The 22,304-nt window shown below is 40.8% G+C and overlaps 1 protein-coding gene across 1 annotated transcript in view; it reads right to left on the reverse strand.

Moving 5' to 3' along the window:
* Window positions 1–232: 232 nt before the first annotated feature.
* Window positions 233–22,304, reverse strand: part of LOC104956571 (protein AF-10-like) — a 38,181-nt gene continuing 16,109 nt past the window's right edge. The window contains exon 7 of the mRNA XM_010784071.1: window positions 233–418. Within this exon, the coding sequence (XP_010782373.1) occupies window positions 233–418 (186 nt within the window). The remainder of the gene's footprint in view (window positions 419–22,304) is intronic.

The following is a 22,304-nucleotide window of genomic DNA, read 5'->3' on the forward strand; positions in this document are numbered from 1 at the left end:
ACAAAAATGGAGAGTCACGAAGCTCAACATGGCGTGATATCGTGGTACAAGCTTCAGACTAACTACTTTTTTCCTGCTTTCACCTTCATACCAATCCTCCTCTACCGTCCAGCCTTCAACACAAGTTACTTTTTCTTTTTATTCCCTTCTCTGCTTCCCACTGGCTTTATCTCTCCCCCTCCGGCGCCCATATTTCTCTGACTTTATGAGTAACTCTGGCTCCCTCCCTCTTTTAATGTTTGATTCCAGGTGATAAGAGGAGGCTGAGCGATGAGTCGGACTGCGCCTGGTTAATGTGGTCAAAGGGCAGAGGCTGTGCTGGGGGAGTCGGGGGCCGGCTGCAGTCACTCAGCCCGAGACTGGGCCGCGCTGAGCTTTTTTGGGCCGTGAGCTGTGGATGGTGGCCCTCAGCCAATAGCTGCACACAAGCCAGGAAAACACACATGTTGAAGCAATTGTCCATATCTGCTGAGGAGTCATTATCTGACTATCAAGATATCGATCAAGAGTTTGTATATATCTACTGTCACATGTACTTACCCTCAGAACAGCGATAAGATTACTACGTTTCTTTGCACAAAGGCCGATAAACACATGTGCACACACCCGTATAGGCAGATGCACGAAAATAAGCCGGGTGTATATTTGTACACATAAATAAAAACATTGTATACAGGCGAGCACGTACAGGATGTGATGTTACACACACACACACACACACACACACACACACACACACACACACACACACACACACACACACACACGTGTACTGTACAGTTCACTGTCAAACACAGTCTTAGTTCATCTCCTCACTTTCAACAATCACTTGTTTGTTTCAGACCGCAAACAAACAACCCACTCCCGCACATAGTGGTCATTGACACGGACTTTCCTCTCCATTACTCTCCATCTTTCGCCCTCTTGTCCTCCCTAACCCCTCTCCCTCTCTCTGATTTTATACCTCGCCCTGCTCCGGCCATTATAAATTCATCGTATGCCGTCGTGGCTGATTGAAGTGATGGGCTGATTCCTCAGAGCTTCCTGCCTGATGGAGGGTGCTATAGCAAATAGCCCAATGGGTCTGTTTAGATAACACTGACCTCTCGCAAACCACCGCCACCTCTGTGAGTGAGCTTTGTGGGAGTCGTCCCCGAGAGGAAGCGTGATCCAGAAAGGGAAAAGGGACATTTAAAAAAAATAATAATAATTGATTTATTACAAAAAAACTGAGTAAAGGAAAGAGAGTGTTTCAGAGGGATGAAAAGAAAGTAAAAAAAGATATGGATGGGGGGGGGAAAGGAGAGTAAAGGGGGGATTGGGGTGGGCCGTGATTTGAAGCGTATTGTAACTCTCACCTGCCCTCTCCATGAACAAAAGTGTTAGTCATCATCAGGGTGAATTGTGAGGCGAGACGAGAGGCAGCTTCGTTGGTCCCCCTGATCTGCATTCTGGCCATGGGGTTACCAGGGCAACGAGTACAGTACACGGCGGGGCGAGGAGGGTGAGGGGGGCATGGAGAGGGCACTCACCCTTTTCCTTGGAAATGGATATTCATGCCTTTGTTCGGCAGGGGTTACGATCATGTTGATTAGGGGGGGAAAAATAGTGTTTAAACGGCCCGCCCTCTCGGCTGGCTCCATGAAACGGGTAAATAATGGAAAGCAGGGTAGGAGGACATTTCAGTTTTCCTCTACCTGCACTGTAGCAGGTCCCTAAATATTTTTAACGGCCACTCAATTTTTCTCTGCCTATACTGAAATCTACGTAGAACCAGCGATTGAATGCAGTGAAGTATTTACTCAATACTTAAGTACAAATTAAATGTATTTTTACTTTACCGAAGTATTTTCATTTTGTTCATCTTTACACGTTTACTCTTAACTTTTAAAGAGTATATTTATAAAATGTAGCATTGTAACTTTTACTTCATTAAAAGATTTAAGTACTTCTTCCACCTCTGCGTAGAACACTTTCAATTAAAAACCGAGATTCAGTGGAACCACACAGTAATAATACTAAATATATTGTGTACAATTAAGATTTTTTATTTTTTTTTGTTAACTTATCACATGATGGCAGGGGACTGGAAATGTTTCCTGTCTCAGCACTTTGTATTTGGCTGGTAGAATGTGCTCATTTTAATACTTTATGAAAAGCAAACAAGTACACCAGTGAATTCAAATGTGTTTGTTCTGGTAACATTTTATTAAATTTGTTTCATTCAGCTTTTATCCAACCTACACCTAGACTTACAAAAGGTGCAATAAGCTGCGAACTGAAAACAGAAACAAATCTGCAGGTACTTTCTCTTTAAATAAGCCAAGCCATTGTGAGTGCATTTGGTGTTTTTTTGATTCTTAAAAAGAGGAGGGCAGCTTGATTTCTTCCTCCCCCCTTTCCCCAAACAGCCCATGACCTTGTCTGTCTGTCTGTACAGAAACTACAGTATTCTCTGTTGCACAAAGATCCTCCAAATATGTTTTCAGTCTGGATAATATCTCTCTTTCTGTCAGCCACATATAAAGAGTGTGTGTCTGCTAGCCCTAAGTGTGTTGAGGCGGTTGAGGCCCATGTGTGTGGCATGTATCCATGTCCGTATCTGTGGCCTTGTGTTTAACTACTCACTTTATGATATACATCAGAACACACATACTCCGTCTTGAAGTGTGCATTTAAAAATAATGGGCTTTGGCATTATGCAACTCTTTGCACACACTGAGCCCGTTTTAAAAGTTACGGAGGGCAATATTATCACTCATCTTTAAAAGCTGGGGGCTGTAAAACATCATTGTAACTCCCCTCATGTGACAAGATGTTTTACAATCGCACCATTAAAAGCTATTGAGAGAGCGTGGGCCATATAGAGTTGAGGAGAGTAGGCAGCGGTGAGTGTAGGTGGCTCTTTCTCTCCTGACGCAGCACTGAAAACATTCTTCAGTGCAAGGCGTGCAGCGCCCTAAGATAATGTTGTTCTTTAATTAAACTATCTCTGCTGTGCACTGTAAAGGAGCGAGGGAGAGGGCACACACACAGGTAACCTTGGGCAAACCGATGCATTATGAATTCTCAGTATTGTAGGTTCTTTGTGTGGCGGTGTTTACGCATTTGAAAGAAGTGTGTGTATTAATAATGTGTGTGCACTTTCCACACTGATCGCCAATTAAAACAACCCTCGGCTCAATGAAAACATGAAACTGACTCCTGCAATCACAGTTATGAATCAACCATCAGAGCTCATTACAGGAGTCAGGTGATCGGCCTCTGAAGCAGCTTCGCTTTACAAGATTAAAACCTGGAACTGAATAATGTTCCGATCAAACTGCACAACCCAGCAATGAGGCCTCACCACATCGTGAAATAACACGCATGCTGTATATGCATTAGGCTGCATCACTTAGACAAATACAAATGTGATTTTTAGATATTTAAAATAATATTTATTCTAAAGAGTCTGGACTTACTGTTTGTTTTTAACAATCTGCAGTATGCAAATGTAGATATTTGAGCCAAAAGGCTGAATTGAAATTAGTCTACAATAATCCTCCAGGCTATTATTATTATTATTGAATGAGCTGATAAAGTTTATCCTATATATCCGCTGCTTATTATTTGTAATAATATTTATTAAATCTACAGTTAGGCTGTCACTCTTGCAGAAATTAACGTCCATACATCTCTTTATGAGTTAGTGTTATGTTACTCCAGTGGCTTATAGTTCAAAAGGCCTGAAATACAGCAATAGATAAGTAAATAGTCATGTGAATAAACACAGGTGTCCTTTACACTGGAGACATGCCTGCACATTTTGAAATGGAATTGTCCCTATTACTTTGTTGAAGAATAATCTGTAATAAAAAAATTAAAAAACGCTTGCACCTACAAATGTTAACTAACCAATAAAAAGGGCTTTAGGAAAGGTATATTTGCACCATGAGGAAAGATATAATGCAATGTAAATATAAAAATAATTAATGTGTATTGTCAACTGAAAAAAAATCCCCCTATAAAATGTCCAAAAAAAATCATTCATTAGCAACTTTTTATATTTCATGACATAGGTTGTTTTTATCCTTATTCTGGTAATTATCTACTCTAATTCATCCTTCCATAACACTGCCTTACAGTGTTGAAGACAATTTTAAAATCTTACGTCACCATTACTTTACAACCCAAAGTGACGCCCTTGTAAATCAAATAGAAGGAGGTTCGTTTTATGGCGGATTAATTACGACTTTTAATGGGAGTTATCGTCGGCAGATCGCTTGATGCTGCAGAGAAACGCGATCCTGCGGCAGCCTGTGCAGCCTGTAATGTCTCTAAACTGGAGCCGCGGTTGGTCAGGCCGACCACTGCTGAGATGTGAGAGGAATCCCTCCGCTATCTGCGAACTGATCCGTGTCCTGCGGTTTGATCCAGCTCGTGCATCTGCAGCCTGACAGGAAGCTGGCGCACACTGTCCGATTCGAGCACGGAGACGAAGCAGGCCTAAGGTCCGGTGTTGTGTTGTGATCCGGCTACTGTTCATTTACAAGAGCTTTACCTGCTGGTAGCCTATACCGATAGGCTCTAATTCAGGAGGCTGCTGTGCCTGTAGTTCACCTGTCAGCCGCCAGGGGGAGATATGCATGAAGATAGAGAGGAGATCAGCACACAGCTTCCGTTTAAATCAGTAAAGGGTGTGAAAGAAACAACGACAAAAAAAGACCTTTACATAATTGTAATTAAAAGATCAAACAAAACGTGACAAAATGACCTTAAACAAAATGTAAAAAGGCTAATAAAAAACCTACAGGGGTGAGTAACAGGCAGTGGTGTAATGTAACTAAGTACATTTACTCAAGTATACTGTACTTAAGTATACCATTTTGAGATAGTTTACTTTAGCATTTACCATTTTTTTGCTCCTGCGTACTTCTACCCCACTACAATTCAGAGGTTGATAAAAGTAACTTTTACTCCACTATATTTATTTTATACCTTTGGTTACTTTTCAGACTTGGATTAATAATGTGAAATATAATCAACACTTAAATAAGACTTTAGTTACACCTGGAGTAAATCCACAAGCTACCTAGCACTATATAAATGAATAAAAATTACCTCAACTTTTACCAGCTTTGATAACACTTTAGTGCATTAATGATTATAATATAGAAAATATATGATTCTGAAATAAGGCCAATCTGCATAATGAGTACTTTTACTTTTAGTAGGCTACTTCAAGTTTATTTTGATGCTAATACTATGCAATGCAGGAATTGTACTTTTAACAGAGTATTTCTACACTGTACTTTTACTTAAGATCTGAGTATGTCTTCCACCTCTGGTAACCGGTAAGGATAATACAAAAATTGCATATAGAAATACATTTAAAAAAAATACAGCCTGGGTGTGATTAATTGAATCTCACCTTTGGCCCCTTCATGTTTCAACCAGTGAGAAACTCAGTGCAGAAAATAATCATAATATGGAGAGTGGATTTTAGTAAAAGGGGCCGAGAGAAAATGCCATTTAGGACTCAAGATTTTTCCATTTGGCCGCCTGAAAGAGACTTAACGCCAATTGTCCTGCTGGTCATCTCACTCGATAGAATGCAAATGCGGGGGTCTATAGGGCCCGGTGCGGGAAAGCCATTGATTTGGGATGAATACAGTGGCTACTCTCAGGCCCTTCACAGTTATTAGGACTAATAGAGAAACATAAAATAGTGAGAGAGAGAAGCACAGATCGGCACAAATGCTCTAAATAGCGGGCTACTCCACAGGCCTCTCGCCGAGTTTGGCTTGCAATTTGCATTCCTTTGTGTGACAACTTGTAATCCTCCCCTCAGCATGCCAAGAAACACACAACAGATTTATTGTCCCAGTCAACAAATAGTTTAAGTCATCCCAAACCTATTACTGCCTAATGCAGTGGGAGCCGGCCCCCCTATAGCCCCGTGCACCGTCCCGTCTCCGCCACCGGAGGCTTGCAAACACCGGAGGCCCCCGTAGGCTGCAGAGCTTTGTGGGTCCCGCGGTCTATTCACACTCCCTGCACTTCTGGAGGTTTATATCATCTCCCAGCAGCTTGGGAGGTTGTCTGAGCCTCAGCCCCGGGTTCTGTGCCTCTCAGTTTGGTGTTGGGACGGTTTCTGATGCTGCAGGCCCACACAAGCTGCACACACTCTTAAAGCAAAGGTTTGGGAACAACATGCATTGGAAATAACTCCAAATCAGCCATTGTGTTCAGATTTAGAAGCTTATTTCAAAGGGAAACTACTTAAAAACATGAGCAAACATCCATTTAAACAAAAATAGAGATTAGTATTCAATAAAAACACATGTGGGATATTAAATATGGTCTTACACGGGATATTGTATCCAGAGTTAGGAGCTTAAAGTGAAACTACTTGAAAGGTAGGCCAACATTGAATAAAAAATAGGAATCACAAAACATGTAAGTTAGTATTCAATAAAAACACATGTCGGATGTTAAACAGGGTCTAAAACGTGATATTTCGTCCATTACATTTTATGTTCAACGTTGTTATGAACTGCTCCCGGGCGAACAAACATGGTAGCTCTCCATAAAAAGCATCTGTGTGTGCATTTTGGGAATAATGTGTATCTGTCCTGTTTGTGCATGTGTGTATCTGTACTGCATAGTAACAGAGTGTAAACTGAATTCTATTAAAGTATTTCTTCTACTTTTTTACTATTGCATTTGCATTGCTGGTTTCTTAAGTATATCATCACTCGTCATATTGTTTTTGGACATTATGACCTAAGCATGGGACTGTTTTGGTCCTGTCATTATACTTGATGGAGCGCAACCACATCCTCACGTGTCTGCAGGAAAAACCATAACAACAATTTATTTGTGTTCGTCTGGGACAGGCGTGGACCGACTGACTGCTGTTTGTTTGTTGTGGAAGAGAGGCCGACAGAAAGATGCTGTTTTCAACTTGTTTTCTACGCTTTCTGTTTTACTCTAAAGACAAACAGATATGTCTCATTCACCTTTTTTCATTTTCCACCAGCATTTAAAGCAGCAAATGAATAGGAGTGAGGCATTGAGTTGAATTAAAGTGAACTGAATTCACATGAATTGAAGTGGGAGTAAAAGGCAGATAATGAAAGAGAGAGCAGCGACAGAGAGAGAGACTGCAGCCCATCTGTGAGTCTCGGCCTCGCACCGCAGGACTCAAAGAGGGGTCAGCCCGGAGAGAAAGAGAGGAGGAGGGGGGACATCTCTCCACCAGTCATCTTCCCACAAACACAACGGGCCTTTGATTCGTTTGTTTGGACACACACATTCATGTCTAATTGTTGTTTTTCTTTTTTAGTGTACCCCACAAGGCGCATCCTGCTGGCCGAGCGGCGCATATGGCTCCGGTCCCGCTCTGAACCGCAGCCTTTCTCCCTCCGAGAGATCCACACAGCCCTAATTATAACGGGAGTCAATGTCCGTGTTTACATCAATGAAGACTGGAAATGTAGCCGGCATCCTAACAAGGCACTTAGGCACGCACTATTTTAAACATTGTAATTTTATGAAATATCAAAAATCAAAATTAGCTGTTTTCGTTTATATGAATGAAAACAGACTTCTTCCTTGGCTCTAACGAGGGTATGTGATGGCAATTAAACCTCTGTTTAATGCTCTTCCTGGAAATTCTAGATTAGTTTAGATTGAATTAGATTAGATCATATTTAATGTATGTATCCAAAATGTGGGGAAAGTAAGGCCTGACACGGGTTAAAAATAAAATAGAAAAAACACAAGCAGTAAATATATACATAAGTAGGAAAATATATATCTTTATCCAATAAAACTCTGACGCAGGACGTACCAGTCATTAACCAGACTTTAATTTAGTCACCTCTCATGTCATTATTGTATTAGAGCAATGGCTGTGAGCTGTAGTTAGACCGGCTCAGATAGGGGATTATTTAAGTGTTAATTATTAAGCCCTAAACTTCCCTTGAATATGTAAGTGCACCAGCCCCCCCCTGAACTCATTTGTCATAACTTCCCTCTAGCATTCACTACTTCTCCCGCCAACAAGAAAAGCTCATCTGACTATTTAACACCCATTTGTCATAGTCTAGCAGAGGCCGGATTTCATTCTTTTTTTTTTATTCTGCCCTAATCCGTCTTTATCCCCATCTAATCTCCATTCATTGTAAGACAAAAAAACAACATTATGCAGGTGAATGAAGGGGTTAAGAAAATAAGTCTCCATCATTGCACCGAGCGCCTGAGAGCTGCATGTTCTCCATTTCCACACCCTGATGCTGACTGTGTGCTGTGGTTCATACACCAACTCCTGGGCCACCAGATAACATCACCCATTACATCATTCTTAAAAAAAATTATGATATCAATTTCATTAGCATAAATAGCGTGAGGTAATTAATTGAATAATCATATCCAGATCTAAATGGTCGATTCATGAAGCAGACTGCTGATTTATATACAATCAATTAATTGGTGTTAATAAACTACATATGGTTGCACATAGTAGGGACTAAATATAATAATGCAAATATGTAAGCTATTATTATTGTATGTTGTTTTAATTATAATTCCAATAAAAAAAAAATTGTTATATTTTCCTATTCATTATTTCTCATTATTGTTGGAATTAATATTTATTTTTGTATTTATTTTTGACAGAACTAAAAATGTTTTCTTACAGAATGGGCTCGATGACAGTGCAGCTGCGCCTGTCGAAGTGGTTTTAATTTAATCTGTCAAATTACATTTTCCCAGAGCGCGTCAGGCCTAATGAAGCCTGGGTTTGGGAGGATGTTTGCAGTTGCGCTTGGCAGAGAACTCTGGCTTGTTTCAACATTGCCTTGTGTTTCAAAGAATACTTTTATGAGTTTATTTTCCTTTTAAATATAATTTCTCAGCTCCTGAGCTTGGCAGAATGTCCACATTGTGGCGAAATAGGTTATAAATCCCACCATTTATGCAGGCCGATATTCATTACAATGAAATATTCAAATTCACAGCAGGGTTAAGGCAGTGTCTCCTTTAATTTCCTGGAAGTTTGTACTAGCAAAACATCGTTTTTTTTAAAAACATTTTTGACAAATTAGAAAAAATGAACATAAATAATTCACTCTTCAGTTTAATATAATCAGGAAGCCCAGAGAAGCAAATGAGGTCAGAACTAAAGCGTCTGATTTAAGAGAACCAAGGGTCTAAATTAAACGCTTCTCCCTCAAGGCAAAGTGAAGTCAGGATGACCTAAGCGACACGAATTCCGTCTGAATAAATTGTCTGGCCACACGGCTCTTGCACACATGCCCTTGGTTAGGTCGTCTCCTTTTGTGAGACTTCCCACAGATTCCCTGCGTAACTCAATCTGTCGACAATCAATACCTTGCCCAGAGCCCATTGAATAAATACATTATTCAATTATTTGGCAAGCTACGCAGCATGCATCCCATTTTCATCTCAGGAAATGTAATGCAGAAATGGATTCAGATTTAGCTCAATGGTGCTCCAAATGGAAAAGAAAATAATTCACTTTTAGTAGACTTTTGCAACTATTTTGTAGCGTAGAATATTCAAAGGATTCAAAGGCTTTATTGTCATAAGCACAGTAGCTACAGTGTAGATATGGCAATGACAATCCTTAAGTCCTAAGTTCCTCCAACAGTGCAACATAATCTATACAAGACATAAAAGAATAAAACAAATGTAGAAAAACAATACAATAGTGCAAGAAGAAACCGAGTAGAATAAAATATTGCAAGAGTATCCAATGTGTGAGCAATGCAGATGAAATATAAGCTAAATGTTGCACAGCATGTTATAAGTCTAAATAATTCCAGCACTGCCAGAGGAGTTTATTCCACTATGGTGGAAGCAGGTGTTTCTCCATAGTATTTGGGAGGGTCCCACCATGGGTTTAAGGACACCGCCATCCTTGGTCCCCCTGCTTCACCTTCCTCTCTTCAGGCCGGCCTGCTGCTCTCCTCCCCCACCCCCCTCCTCTTCTTGAGCCTTTGATCAAAGCTGGCCTCTCTACCACAGCTGCCCATCAGGGGGCTCCTCACCCTCACCTACAACAACACTGCCTGCTGGGCCTCCCTCTCTGATGCACACACATGGGTGCAAACACACAGGGATCCCACACACAGATGAAGCCCCCCAGAAGTCTCCGAAAACGTATATTGATTTCTGATAAACAAGCAAACAGGGAAGTTTGTACTCAAGAAATGTTGTGTGAGCGACCTAGAGATGAGAAACAACAAGTCACTCATCATACGTGTGTTTCTCTGTTTGTGTCCGTGTCTTGAGGTTTGCACAAAAGAAATAACACAGGTTCATATGTGTTTTGGCCGAGTGAAAGAGACAGGGAATGTTATCCAGAGTACATGCTATGATTCCACTGAGCAAACACATTATGTGCTGGGAGCTGCATTTTCCACATACAAACAGACACCAGAACAAACAAGCAGCACAGCTTGCTTACACGTGTAGAACTGTGCGTGGTTCCACCTGTAAGCTTTTATCTGAAGGCCTGGTGCCCGAGTTACTTCCTCCTCTGTACTTTACCTCAAAACTCCTCTCATTTCGCATGCGTACCCCCAATTATAGACACAAGAAACACTTTGGTCTGCCTTCCAGAGGCTACGAGAGCGTTCCCCTACAGAATTTTTACAAACTCTTATGTTTTAGTCATGGTGGCGGGCGGCAAATGTTTGTTTCTTTTCTTTGTCTTTCTTGTTGGTTTCTCTTTGAAAATCCACTGCTCTCCTCCAGAAACTGGAAGTAATCCTGTTGAAACATCTGGTGATGACTCAGGCTGCATATCAGATACACATCACATGTGATTCATTATCCTGAGGTTGGCCTTTCCTGGGCAAATTGGACTTTGTATATTTTCAGACAGTCCCATGCATATACATGGGACCCGGCTGTGATGACACATCGGCCCGATGAAAGTGTTTCCAGTGTTTGTGTCCCGGTTCAAAGGGGCTGATGGGTACCTCCGCTGGTGATGTGACACAGGAACACCTTGGGCCAATCCTCTCCACCCTCACCTGTGCCCCTGAGCCCCCATCTACCCCCGTCACGCCTCCACCCCAACAACGCTGGGGTCAATTAACTAATTAAGTGCCAATTAAAGCATTAACCGCCTCCCGGAGGTTGTGAGGTGGCACTGGGGTGGGACGTGGAGCAAGTGGCCACGGGCTGAACCACAACGAGTTCAAAAGGGTTTTATTTCCTGAAAACACAAAGAGGAAGGTTGGCCAGCGTGGGGAGAGAGGATGACTTCAGTATATTTAATATCATCGCCTGGTAGCAGTCTCAGGAAATAAAAGGAACATCCTCTCCAACTATCAAATGATGCTTTGTTAATCGTGACGTAAAAATGACGAGCTCAATCTGTAAAGAAATAAATGAATTAGGTATTTTTTTCAATGCTATTGCGATTATTTTGGTCTAATACACAATGTGACTTCAGTTTTATGATTCTTAAACTGGGTTTTTATTATTCACTTATTCACAAAAATAAACACTGCTTTGATTTTATATTCCTGTTTTTATTGATATATGGTGTAAGGGCCAGGAATGTCTTGTCACTTTTAGTTATTGTGTGTGTGTGCTGTGTGGAGGTGTGTGTGCTATGTGGAGGTGTGTGTATGTATGTACATTTATGTGTGTGTGTGTGTGTGTGTGTGTGTGTGTGTGTGTGTGTGTGTGTGTGTGTGTGTGTGTGTGTGTGTGTGTGTGTGTGTGTGTGTGTGTGTGTGTGTGTGTGCGTGTCACAGGGTAATTGAAATCACCTGCATTCCTGTTTATCACTAGTTTTGTTTGTCACCAAGAGGGGGGAGGACTTCTTTCCTGTTGAATTGCAAAACAATCTTTATTTTTGGTTTGCTATTACAAGAGCAACATGTAACAAAATGACTGTACTGCGATTTACAACAAACGGAAAGAAACGCAACTACGGTCTTCTGGCTCTTTAATTTGTTTGGATACGGTGTGTGTGGGACAGACTTCCTTGCATGAGCTATCTCAGCAGATAAATTGTTTTTAGTAAACATTCGCTTCAACATGTGGTTTGATCCGGCAGGTGCTATGTGGGTGGAGGTTACCACACAGTGCCTATGAACCCAAGGACGTCTCAGAAAGTCAATTAAATAAACGTAACTTTGTTATACCAACTAAGTAACAAAATAAGAGTTACTTCCTAATATTTGACCCACGTCTAGCTATGTTAAACCCTGCATAGACACAACTACCGCTAACACCTCCAGCTCTGTGCGGAGTACAGTGTTCTCTCTGTGTGTGATTTCTTTTTTCCTCCCATGAACCCCTGCTGCTGGCCTGGACTTTGCTTAAACCTCCAAGAGTCAGATGTGAAGGGGGGAACTGAGAGTCAATGAGGTAAAAAGCATGAAGGGCGACATCCATACCTCTTCAGAGGGGTGGATGTACAGGGCGAAGGGCGGATACATAAGTAGCCGTGCATGTCCATGTGAAGCTCAAATGTCTCCCTTGTCGAGTCGGGGTCAATTTGCTCTCAGTTTAACATGTCATTTTAAAACGGCCATTCGTTAAATAAAAACACTTAATCCTAAATCACTTCCTTGTAGGTTATTGCAGAAATGTTATGGTTGATTTTTACATTTAATTTTAAAAGCAAATCTACTCATTATGTAGACTTAGAGGTGAATTCAACTTTGCTGCCTCGCATCGGGGATACAGCCCCATGGAAAATGAGTTCCTGTTTGCAAGACCCGGGTCCAAATCGTGTCTGTTACCTATACGTCCCTGAGAGCAGCTGTGATCCGACTTCACTGCGGTACCTGCTCCCAGCGAGCCTGTGTAAGGGTTAGCCTCGCTCCCCACAGGACCAGTTATTGGACATATTTCCTCCACATTGAGGACCAGCAGGCTGTGTCCCTGGCTCCCCTTCACACCGTGTTTACCCAGGCCGGACGCCACCTCCCTTTCAGCAGGTTCACACGGAGTTCTGGGGTTTCAACTGGCCGAGGGACGCCTGAGTCAAGACATCACATCATCGTGACATGGAAGAGAGGGTAACAGAGCGAGGTGCTGCTAAATGCACACTGCCCTTAACTAAGGAACAGTGGTTTAAAGTAACCAAGTAGATTTACTCAAGTACCGTATTTAAGTACAATTTTGAGGGACTCATTTTACTTGAGTATATTAATTCTTTGCTACTTTGTACTTCTACCCCACTACAATTCAGAGGTATCGTTAACTCCACTACATTTATGTAATACCTTTAGTTACTTTGCAGATTTAGTTTAATGGTGTGATGTATAATCAACCCTTAAATTAGGCTTTAGTTACACCTGCATCAATAACTATAATCAAAACATGTAATGGGCCGTTCTGCATAATGAGTACTTTTTGGTACTTTAAGTATATTTTGATAATAATATGTTTCTACTTTTATTTGAGTAACATATTGATTTCAGGACTTTTACTTATCAGAGTATTCCCACACTTTTCTACTTTTACTTGAGAACAAGATCTGAGTACTTTTCCCACCTCTGCTACGGAATGGAGGGCAAAAGGACGGATGAAATGGATCAGAGTAAAATAATATTGGCTGAGATTGTGACGACCGAATGCTGTAGTTCTCGCTGAGTGAGTAGGTTAAGCTTTAAGATGTAATCTGTCTCACCTTTAAGGCATTTTGGTGAGACAGGGGATAATGAATGGGAGGCAAAAGTTTTCATAAGCTCTGTGGCTTCCAAGGCATTCGTACAAATGTTATGTGAGAGGGGAAAAGACACCATGGGAGTGAGGAGTGTGAGGAGGATTGACACAGAAAGGAGGAAGACAAGGAGTTGGGAGGAATGTCCCAATACAAACAACAAGCCAACACAAGTGACTGCAACTGTCAGGCATTATCAGCCCTGTGCATGGCCAGATATTCCTACGATGCACACAAGCATGCAGATTCACACAAATGGACAATCAGAGGAATGCTGACAGCAACTGCTCCTGCAGTGCTGAGAGGGAATCTGAAGAATGGTACAGTGAGGAATTTCAGATATCTAAAGCAATCTTTCACTTTCCTCCTATGAAGGAATTTAAGCTCTTACTGTTTTGTGAACATCTGAGACTCATTCATCAACCAACTCTGTGTGTCCTGAATCAATGCTTCGACTAAACTCAAAACAAAGGACAGACGCTGCTGTTCTATAAGCAGGACTACAGCATAAATGTTAAATGTCTTTGTATCCTGGGGGGGATACAGTTATTTGATAGACTGGCCATGTGTAACACGGGTGTAATATTGTGTAAAATGGGGGTTATAACAGTGTAACTACAGTGAAATACGGGTGTAATATTGATGTGAAAAGGGTCAAATAACAGTGTTATAGGCGTGCAACAAAGGTGTAAGTTGTGTGTAATAGAGTACAGGTTTAATAATGTTTAAAATGGGTAAAATAGAGGTGTAACGTTGGTGTAATAAAGGAGTATGTGGGTTTAATATATGTGGGTGTAATAACGGAGTAGTAAAGGTGTAATACGGGTGTGATAATGATATAATAGAGGTGTAATAGAGATATAATGCGGGTGTAATAACGGAGTAGTAAGTAAGTACATACATTCATGCCGATCTAGATCCCTCCGCTTCGCGTCGGGCTCCTGATCAACCTGTCGGTGTTCTTTTCCCCATAATGACCAAGTCGCTGCACATTATCCCGCTTATTACATGGCCACATTCTCAACAAAGTAACGTTATGACTCAATATTCATTTAAATGCTTTTATGGATTTAGAAAACGATTTTATTGTTTAAAAAATAGTTGTATTGATTTAAATTGACATGCATCCGCTAAGAAAAATAGTCCGTTGTTACTGTTTGAACTAACGTAGCAACGGCAGGAACTGCTTCGATAGCGTTTTTGAGGAGCTTTTTGATTACAGATTTGAAAACATCGCTGCTTGCTTTAAAAGTAGCACAATTCATTATGTCGAACCTTGGAAAGTATCAAGATATCCCTGCCCTAATGCCAAAGGAACTGCACACTGAATATGTGTCGCCGTTTGATGTCTATGTCTGGTTTCTGCCCCGTTACTTCTCCACTGTTTTCTTGTCCCAACTGTATACAGTTAAATCGACCGGACTTCTTTGTGCAGATGTGAGCGTCCTTAACAGCGGTCTGTCTGTTCTGGATTAACAACGTGTCACGTGTTCTGAATTGACCAATCAGAATAGAGTATTCAACTAAACCATGTAATAATTTGTAATATTTCTTGCTTTTTGGTTATTTGATTTTTAAGGAGCGTTGCGACTGGATTTAGCTTCTTTTATTTCTATTTTCTGAAGTTGTGCATTACTATGAGCAGAACAAGTCATTCTAAGAGGCCCAAAGCTAACAAATGATTTCCTTTTTTGCACAATAAATTAGTTACACGATTATCAAATTTGTCGTTTAATTTCCTCTGGAGCTGCCTCTAAAACTTTCGGCACTACTTTAAACAAAAGTGCCTACCATGCAAATTAGCTTGAGACAGCAGGTAACCAGGAGAGACGTGTGCAAAATGAGGCGGTTAACTTAAACAGCAACGAATAGGAGAGATGATACCGGAGAAAAGGAGAGTGCGAGAGGTAAAGTCTTTGGGATTCCCTTGTTGTTTTTCATCTACATTCTTGAGGAAGGTGTTGATGGACAGAGGTTGAGCACGGAGGGTCGGCACACACACACACACACACACACACACACACACACACACACACACACACACACACACACACACACACACACACACACACACACACACACACACACACACACACACCAAAGCACCGGGCGTGGGAAACATAACACACACACAATGTAACCCTGACACACCCTTATCAATCAGGTCAATTGATTACACAGGCGGAGACAAAGCCTTTCAGCGTGTCCTCTCCCCTCTTTCTCTGCGAGTGACCGTTAGCAGCCCCATCATTTGACATGTCCGAGGGCTCTTTCAGACTGCGTGGGGTAAATATGAGTGGTGGCACAGAACGAGGGCCATGTCTATTTATCAAGAAACTACCGAGCAATGAGAATTAAAACGGTGGGCTGGTATCCTCTCCGTCTCTGTCCAACGCTGCTCATGTGGTCCCGAACTGAGACAAACACTTTCCTGAAAGATCTCTGGAGTGGATATTTCTTTCTTCTCTTGGCACACATAGGTACTCCATTTAAGCTTGTTTTTTTTTGTCAAATGCTTGAAATTGAAGCTGCAACTATATGTAATTTAGACAAAATGATAATAAAATGAACCCATGGTAATTCAAGTTTAGGTAACTTCAAAAGGTTCACCTGTGGAAAGTAGTAATTCAGCTGTTCAATTATTTGTATTACCATCGAGGAAAGATAAAAGGAAAATGAAAAACAAATCAATTCTATACTATAATCAGAATTTTAGAAGCGCCTCTTAATTGAAAAAATTAAGAGGCACTTCTAAAATTCTGATTATAGAATTGATTTGTTTTTCATTTTATTTTGAAATGAACAAAGCTATTACTTGTGCTTATGAATTTCTGAGCTTAATTGTAACATGAATAATTAATCTGGTACTGAAATAGAATAAAAATAAAAGCAAATCCTCACGTTTGAGAAGCTGAAACCAGAGAACATTTGGCATTTTTTTCTTGGCAAGTTGTTTGGAAAATAATAAATGAAAAAAACAATGAATTACTCAATAAATTGTTTGGTCACCACATTAAAGGTGGGGTAGGTCATTTTGGAGAAACCGGCTCGAGTGCGCTAGAATTTGAAAATACACAGCCGGAGAAAATCTGCCACTTCCTTACAGAGCCCCTCCTCCAACACACACGCACGCGCACATGACCAATGAGGGCACGAGATAAGTTTGTGCACAGATGGAAGGCTGACAGGCAGGTAGGCCGTCCAGTTACTTTAGCCGGCTCAGATGATTGGTCGTGCTTTTCACAGCGGCACGGCTTCCACAGATGACATTTTTTAATGTATTTTTTGTCAAAGCACTTCAGATATTCATTGCTATCTGGATGTTAAGAGTATTCCATGGAATATAACAACAAGTGTATCTCGAGCCGGTTTCTCAAACGTACCTACCCCACCTTTAAATAAAACTAGCTTTTGACCGCACAGTGTGTGGATGCTTGTGGTGTTTTTCCACATCTTAATCTTCATTGACAAGAAATTCAATTGAATTGTTATGTAAGAAATAAATTGTGTGTAACGATGATGCAAGACAAAACAATAATTGCCTTTTAATTTGATGTAAGATGCATTTTAAAGGTAACACAATAGCCTCAGGAGGAAGATGAGAGGGTGCAGAAACAGAGAAGGGGGGGGGCAGAGGGAAGATTGGGGGAAACAGAGGAACAGGAAGTAAGGGGGGAAAATAATCCGCCCTGGTCGAGCAGGAATTCCCCAGTGCAGTTTCCTGCAGGATTTTCTGACCAGCCATTGTGGTGTGTGTGTGTGTGTGTGTGTGTGTGTGTGTGTGTGTGTGTGTGTGTGTGTGTGTGTGTGTGTGTGTGTGTGTGTGTGTGTGTGTGTGTGTGTGTTTCCTGCAGGCCTTTGAGTGGTCAGAGTGGGGATCCTTTAGCCCCTGCTGTTGTTTGACTGCAGGGGCTAACATGAGGTGGGTTTACATCTGAGCCTCCAAACCTCATAACAAATGCACGAGCGGATGTGTGGAAGAACACACACACACACATACACACACACACACATCGGAGCCTACTGATCTCTGACCCTGGCTGTGATTGAGTGTGTGTAAGAGTGTGTGCATGTGTGTAAGGAGGCAATACTCAATACTGATATGGCAGTATTAACAAAAGGGCCTTATCGGGACGGCATTGTAAATTAGCAGTGGCTTTAAATGCTGTGATTGTTTATTTGTTGTGTCTACATCTGTGTTTATTACTTTGTTTCATTTCATTATTCTTAAAAGGACAAATCTGCACAGACAGAATCGTCCATAAACTGGATTTTTTTGACGGATAAAATGTCACACAACAAGCTAAATGCTTAATTTAGATTATGCTAATTACTATGAATTAACACAATGGAACATCTAGTGTCGCAAACACTATTCACTAGAACTGAAGAAAAAGATGGAAAAGGGAACTCAAAAACGATTTTTGGCAAGTAAGCAAAATCTCTACTGAGCTTTCTGCACAAACACGTTTAAAAATAGTCTTAATGTCACATGAGCATTTCATTCAGTGGAGAGGGAACAAGAATATGTTTAACTATTAACATGCCAAAAACAAGTTTGAACTATTTTCCTTATATTACTTTTATACCCATTATAATAAAAATTTAGTAATACTGAGGTGATTGGATATACTATTGGAAGCCCTGTCTAATTAGCTTTGGTACAATATATCTAATACTCTTAGATCACTTTCTATACTGATTCTTTTCAGATTAGTTGTGATTTTTGGTGAACAACAAAGTGTAGATTTTTATTTTTCAGATGGTCTGAACCAAGTTCCCCTTTGCTAAAATATCCTCTCACAGTTAGATTTACACACACCGAGTCTCACCTATCTTCATATAGTAAGTACTCTAATGAGCATTATTTATTTGCTGCGTTTCATTTTGCAGCGAGCCTGAGTGCTTGATAAACTTCACACACTTCAATATCTGGAACCTGTGATCGCTATTTAGGAAGAGAGCGAGAATGGCTGCATTTTCAAAGCGCTGAAAATCCACAACGTCTTACAGAAAACTCTCCAAACATCTCAACTGTAGAGGGACAGTCGTGTGTCTGGCTTTTACACTTTCCTGCACATGATGAATAACACCATATCATCTTCTCGGTTTTTGAGCGTGATACAACTGCCTTTTCTCACAAGGGCTCAGTACACATGATACAAAAAAGTGGAACAGATGATTTGACACCTCCTGTAAATTCAGATTGTTCACAGCCTGAGATGACATGTCCTGCTAACAGCTGTGACTGATTAAGTCACACTAATGCAGCGTTCATTAGAGCCTGCAGTCATACCAAATGCAACTGCTGCTGGGTCTGAACAACACACTTCACCACTAACCTGGACGTCAAATTAAAAGGACAAGGCTGTGTTTAGAAAACTGAAGGACACATGCACACACTAATCTGTATAGCAGAGGGTTTTACTAAGAATAATCTTATCAAAACGTGTAAACAAAGATAGCAAAAATTTATTATTTTCAAGGCCATCCATTCATTTCTCTCATATCAACTGACTCAAAAGGGCCACTCAAGGCCCAGGGTAGACATTTGGTTCATTTGTCTGTTATATATAAACATACAATCAAATAAGAGAATTTAGAATAGTTCATAAAAACCAGACTTGCGATTTAAACAGAAACATGCATTCTGCTATGCCTGCTGCTCGTCAGAGGAAATGTTCTGCCAATATCTTCAAAGACTGTCTCCATCAACGCTCAATATGGAGCCATTGTACTAAAATGATTATTGATCATTGCTCTTACTGCGTGTTCGCATGTCCCTGCACAGTTTGAGCATGTGAGAGTGTATGTTTCTGTAAGATCTGAGGACTGTCTTACCTTCTGCTCCGTGTCTGAGAGGAAGAGACACTTAAGCTTTTAGATCTACTACCACGACCCCTGAGGGATTCCAAGCTTCTGGATTAAGTCCAAAAGAAAAGAGTCTTAAATTAAACCAACAAAAAAAGAGGAAATTTAGGAAACTAAAAAAGGCTGACTGAGAAAACATTGTCACAGGTGTTTATGGGTGTCTACATTGAGTCAGTATGCATGGTGACAATAGCTATTCAAACAATTCATTACACCTCCTGTGTAGAAGAGCGATTCCTTTTTCCCTAACCAAATGTAACCATTAGGCATAGAGACATGCAAATGTTCAAAATCCGTCAATACTACACAAAAGAAAAACAGAAAGAAGTTCAGGTTTGAGGGTCTTTTCTAACACTGAGATCTAAAGGGGCGCCGTGGGACACTTTGAGTGGTCTTGGTTATCGATCCCAGCTTTCTGCATTCTTACATTTCAGCCAAATGACCTCCAGGCGTAGATCAAGGCTTGTGTTTACCCAGCCTCTGTTCAGAAGTACAGGTCCGTGACCAGAGTTTCTCTTTGCATTTCATGTAAAACTGACTTTCCGAGGAAACCCGGTGCACCCTGGGACATCAGATACAGCTCGGTGTCTGATTCACATGGTAGTATCTTCCCTTTGAAAACCACAATGTGGATCTACATGCAGTAGAGTTCATCATTTACTGTTCTTAAAAAGGTCTACAAAATGAAAGGAGCTTCATTGTCAGTATCACCTAATCTTGCTTTATAGTAAGGTGTGTTTTCTCTGCACCTTGTCCAGGGATAGACGTTCTGACACTTTCAATTAGATGAATGTAACTTACTGCTAGGGCTGCACGATATTGGAAAAAACTGACATTGCGATATTTACTTCCCCTGCGAGATATATTGCGATATGAAAAAATACAAGTTTTTTTTGTCCGCAAACCATCCTTTCCTGAACTTTAATGTTATACAATTGGTATTTGTCTGTAAACCATCCTTTCCTGAACTTTAATGCTATACAATTGGTATTTGTCTGTAAACCATCCTTTCTTGAACTTTAATGCTATACAATTGGTATTTTTTTAACAATATTTAACCGGATGAAGGATTTTAGTCACGGACTTCTAGATCTTAAGTTATCAGAGCAACAATCTGAGCTAGCTCGGTTATCCTGCTGTGATCTGATCAAGAATGATTGTGATTGGTGGTTTGCTGACAGAGCCTGCATGTCACTCACTCAAGTACCCCTGACATGAGAGCCGCGCAAGTTTTCCTTTTGTAGCAAGCAGCAAAGTAATTATAACATGACGTGTTTGAGTTCATTTGCCTACTTAATACCGCACGTCCTAAACAAAATAAATAATAATTGCACGTCCTGCGATGTCAATATTGCGCATAACGCGATTATCGCCACGAAACGATATATCGAGCAGCCCTACTTACTGCACTACAGTAATATTAGTCACATCGTGTGAAACATCTTAAGACTCAAAGTTATGCAACACTCTTTACCAATCACTGACACTGAAGAAACCAAAGTAGTTCCTAATACACTCCTTGAGAAAAAGGGGAAATGAGTCACACAGTCGGGATGAAACCAACAACAAACGAGGGTAATCTAAGTTTGAAATTAGATTTGGCTACCGGCGGAGTCCAGTCAAATACCATATGTTGCTAACATGCCGTAAACATCCATCAAGGGGTATTTTATGAATCCCCCTCTCTGCTAACAACGTTGCTTTCCTCGTCATCGATTTCCGTCTCGTGCATTTCTGTCATCCATACAATCCCAGCTTAATGACATTATGCCCCGGTATCCAAAGCCATTCATACACGATCAATAAAGCAGCACGAGTCTTTCCATCAGCGCTTTTTAACATTGCAATAATGTCATCTGCGTTTGTATAGCCTGTACCTCTGTTCCACTAATCATAATAGTCAAGTCACGCTGCTGTTTTTCATATCTGCGTCTCCCCCCAACATGTGTATACCTTGCAATAGGTTAGCTACCTGAGAGGCGGAACAGAATCTAAAGACACAACAGGACGTCTCAGTGTGTGCGTGGAGTGAAAACACATTTCCTCTGCACACACAGTGGTTGCATGTGCGTTGATATGCCTCTCTTTTTTTCATTCTTCTCATATCTGATTGAATTCGGCTTGACAAAAGGGCCGGCTATCCAGCGCCAGGTTTGCATTCTGCTGGTTGCATAGGCAGAGTAGCAAAAACAGACAACAAAAAGATAAGGTAGCAATCATGGACAAAGGATCTGCCTTAAAGGACTGAAAGCTGAAGCGCAGACACAAGAGACCGACTTATATCTTCTTTTGGTCAACCTTTATGGCCTTTTCCATCATATTCATCACTGTGTGTACTTATACTGCCTAAAAACAGAAGGAACAGCTGGTACCACTTTACAATAAGACTACCCTTATAAATGATTCATAAAGAGTTATGAATTAGGTAGTAAACACTTTATTAATCATTAAGAACCATTTATTAGACCCTCCAGAAAAACGCGGGCTAAATTCCTTGATTATGCGATTAAACATGCGGGGTTTTATGTGATTTTATGCGTTGAAATTGCGGGAAGTTAGGAAATATGCGGAAAGTTGCGAAATATGCTAAATATGCGGGGGAAAAGAATAAAACAAATTTAAAATATTGGGCTGTCTTATTTATTCTCTCTCACACACAACCGGCCACTAACGTTAAACCCCTTTACTATTCAATTAAACACATTCAATGTTTATTTTATTGTAAAAGCAA

This window comes from Notothenia coriiceps, unplaced genomic scaffold (genome assembly GCF_000735185.1).
Source record: "Notothenia coriiceps isolate Sejong01 unplaced genomic scaffold, NC01 NC01_scaffold00026100, whole genome shotgun sequence".
In the NCBI taxonomy this organism is placed as follows: domain Eukaryota; kingdom Metazoa; phylum Chordata; class Actinopteri; order Perciformes; family Nototheniidae; genus Notothenia; species Notothenia coriiceps.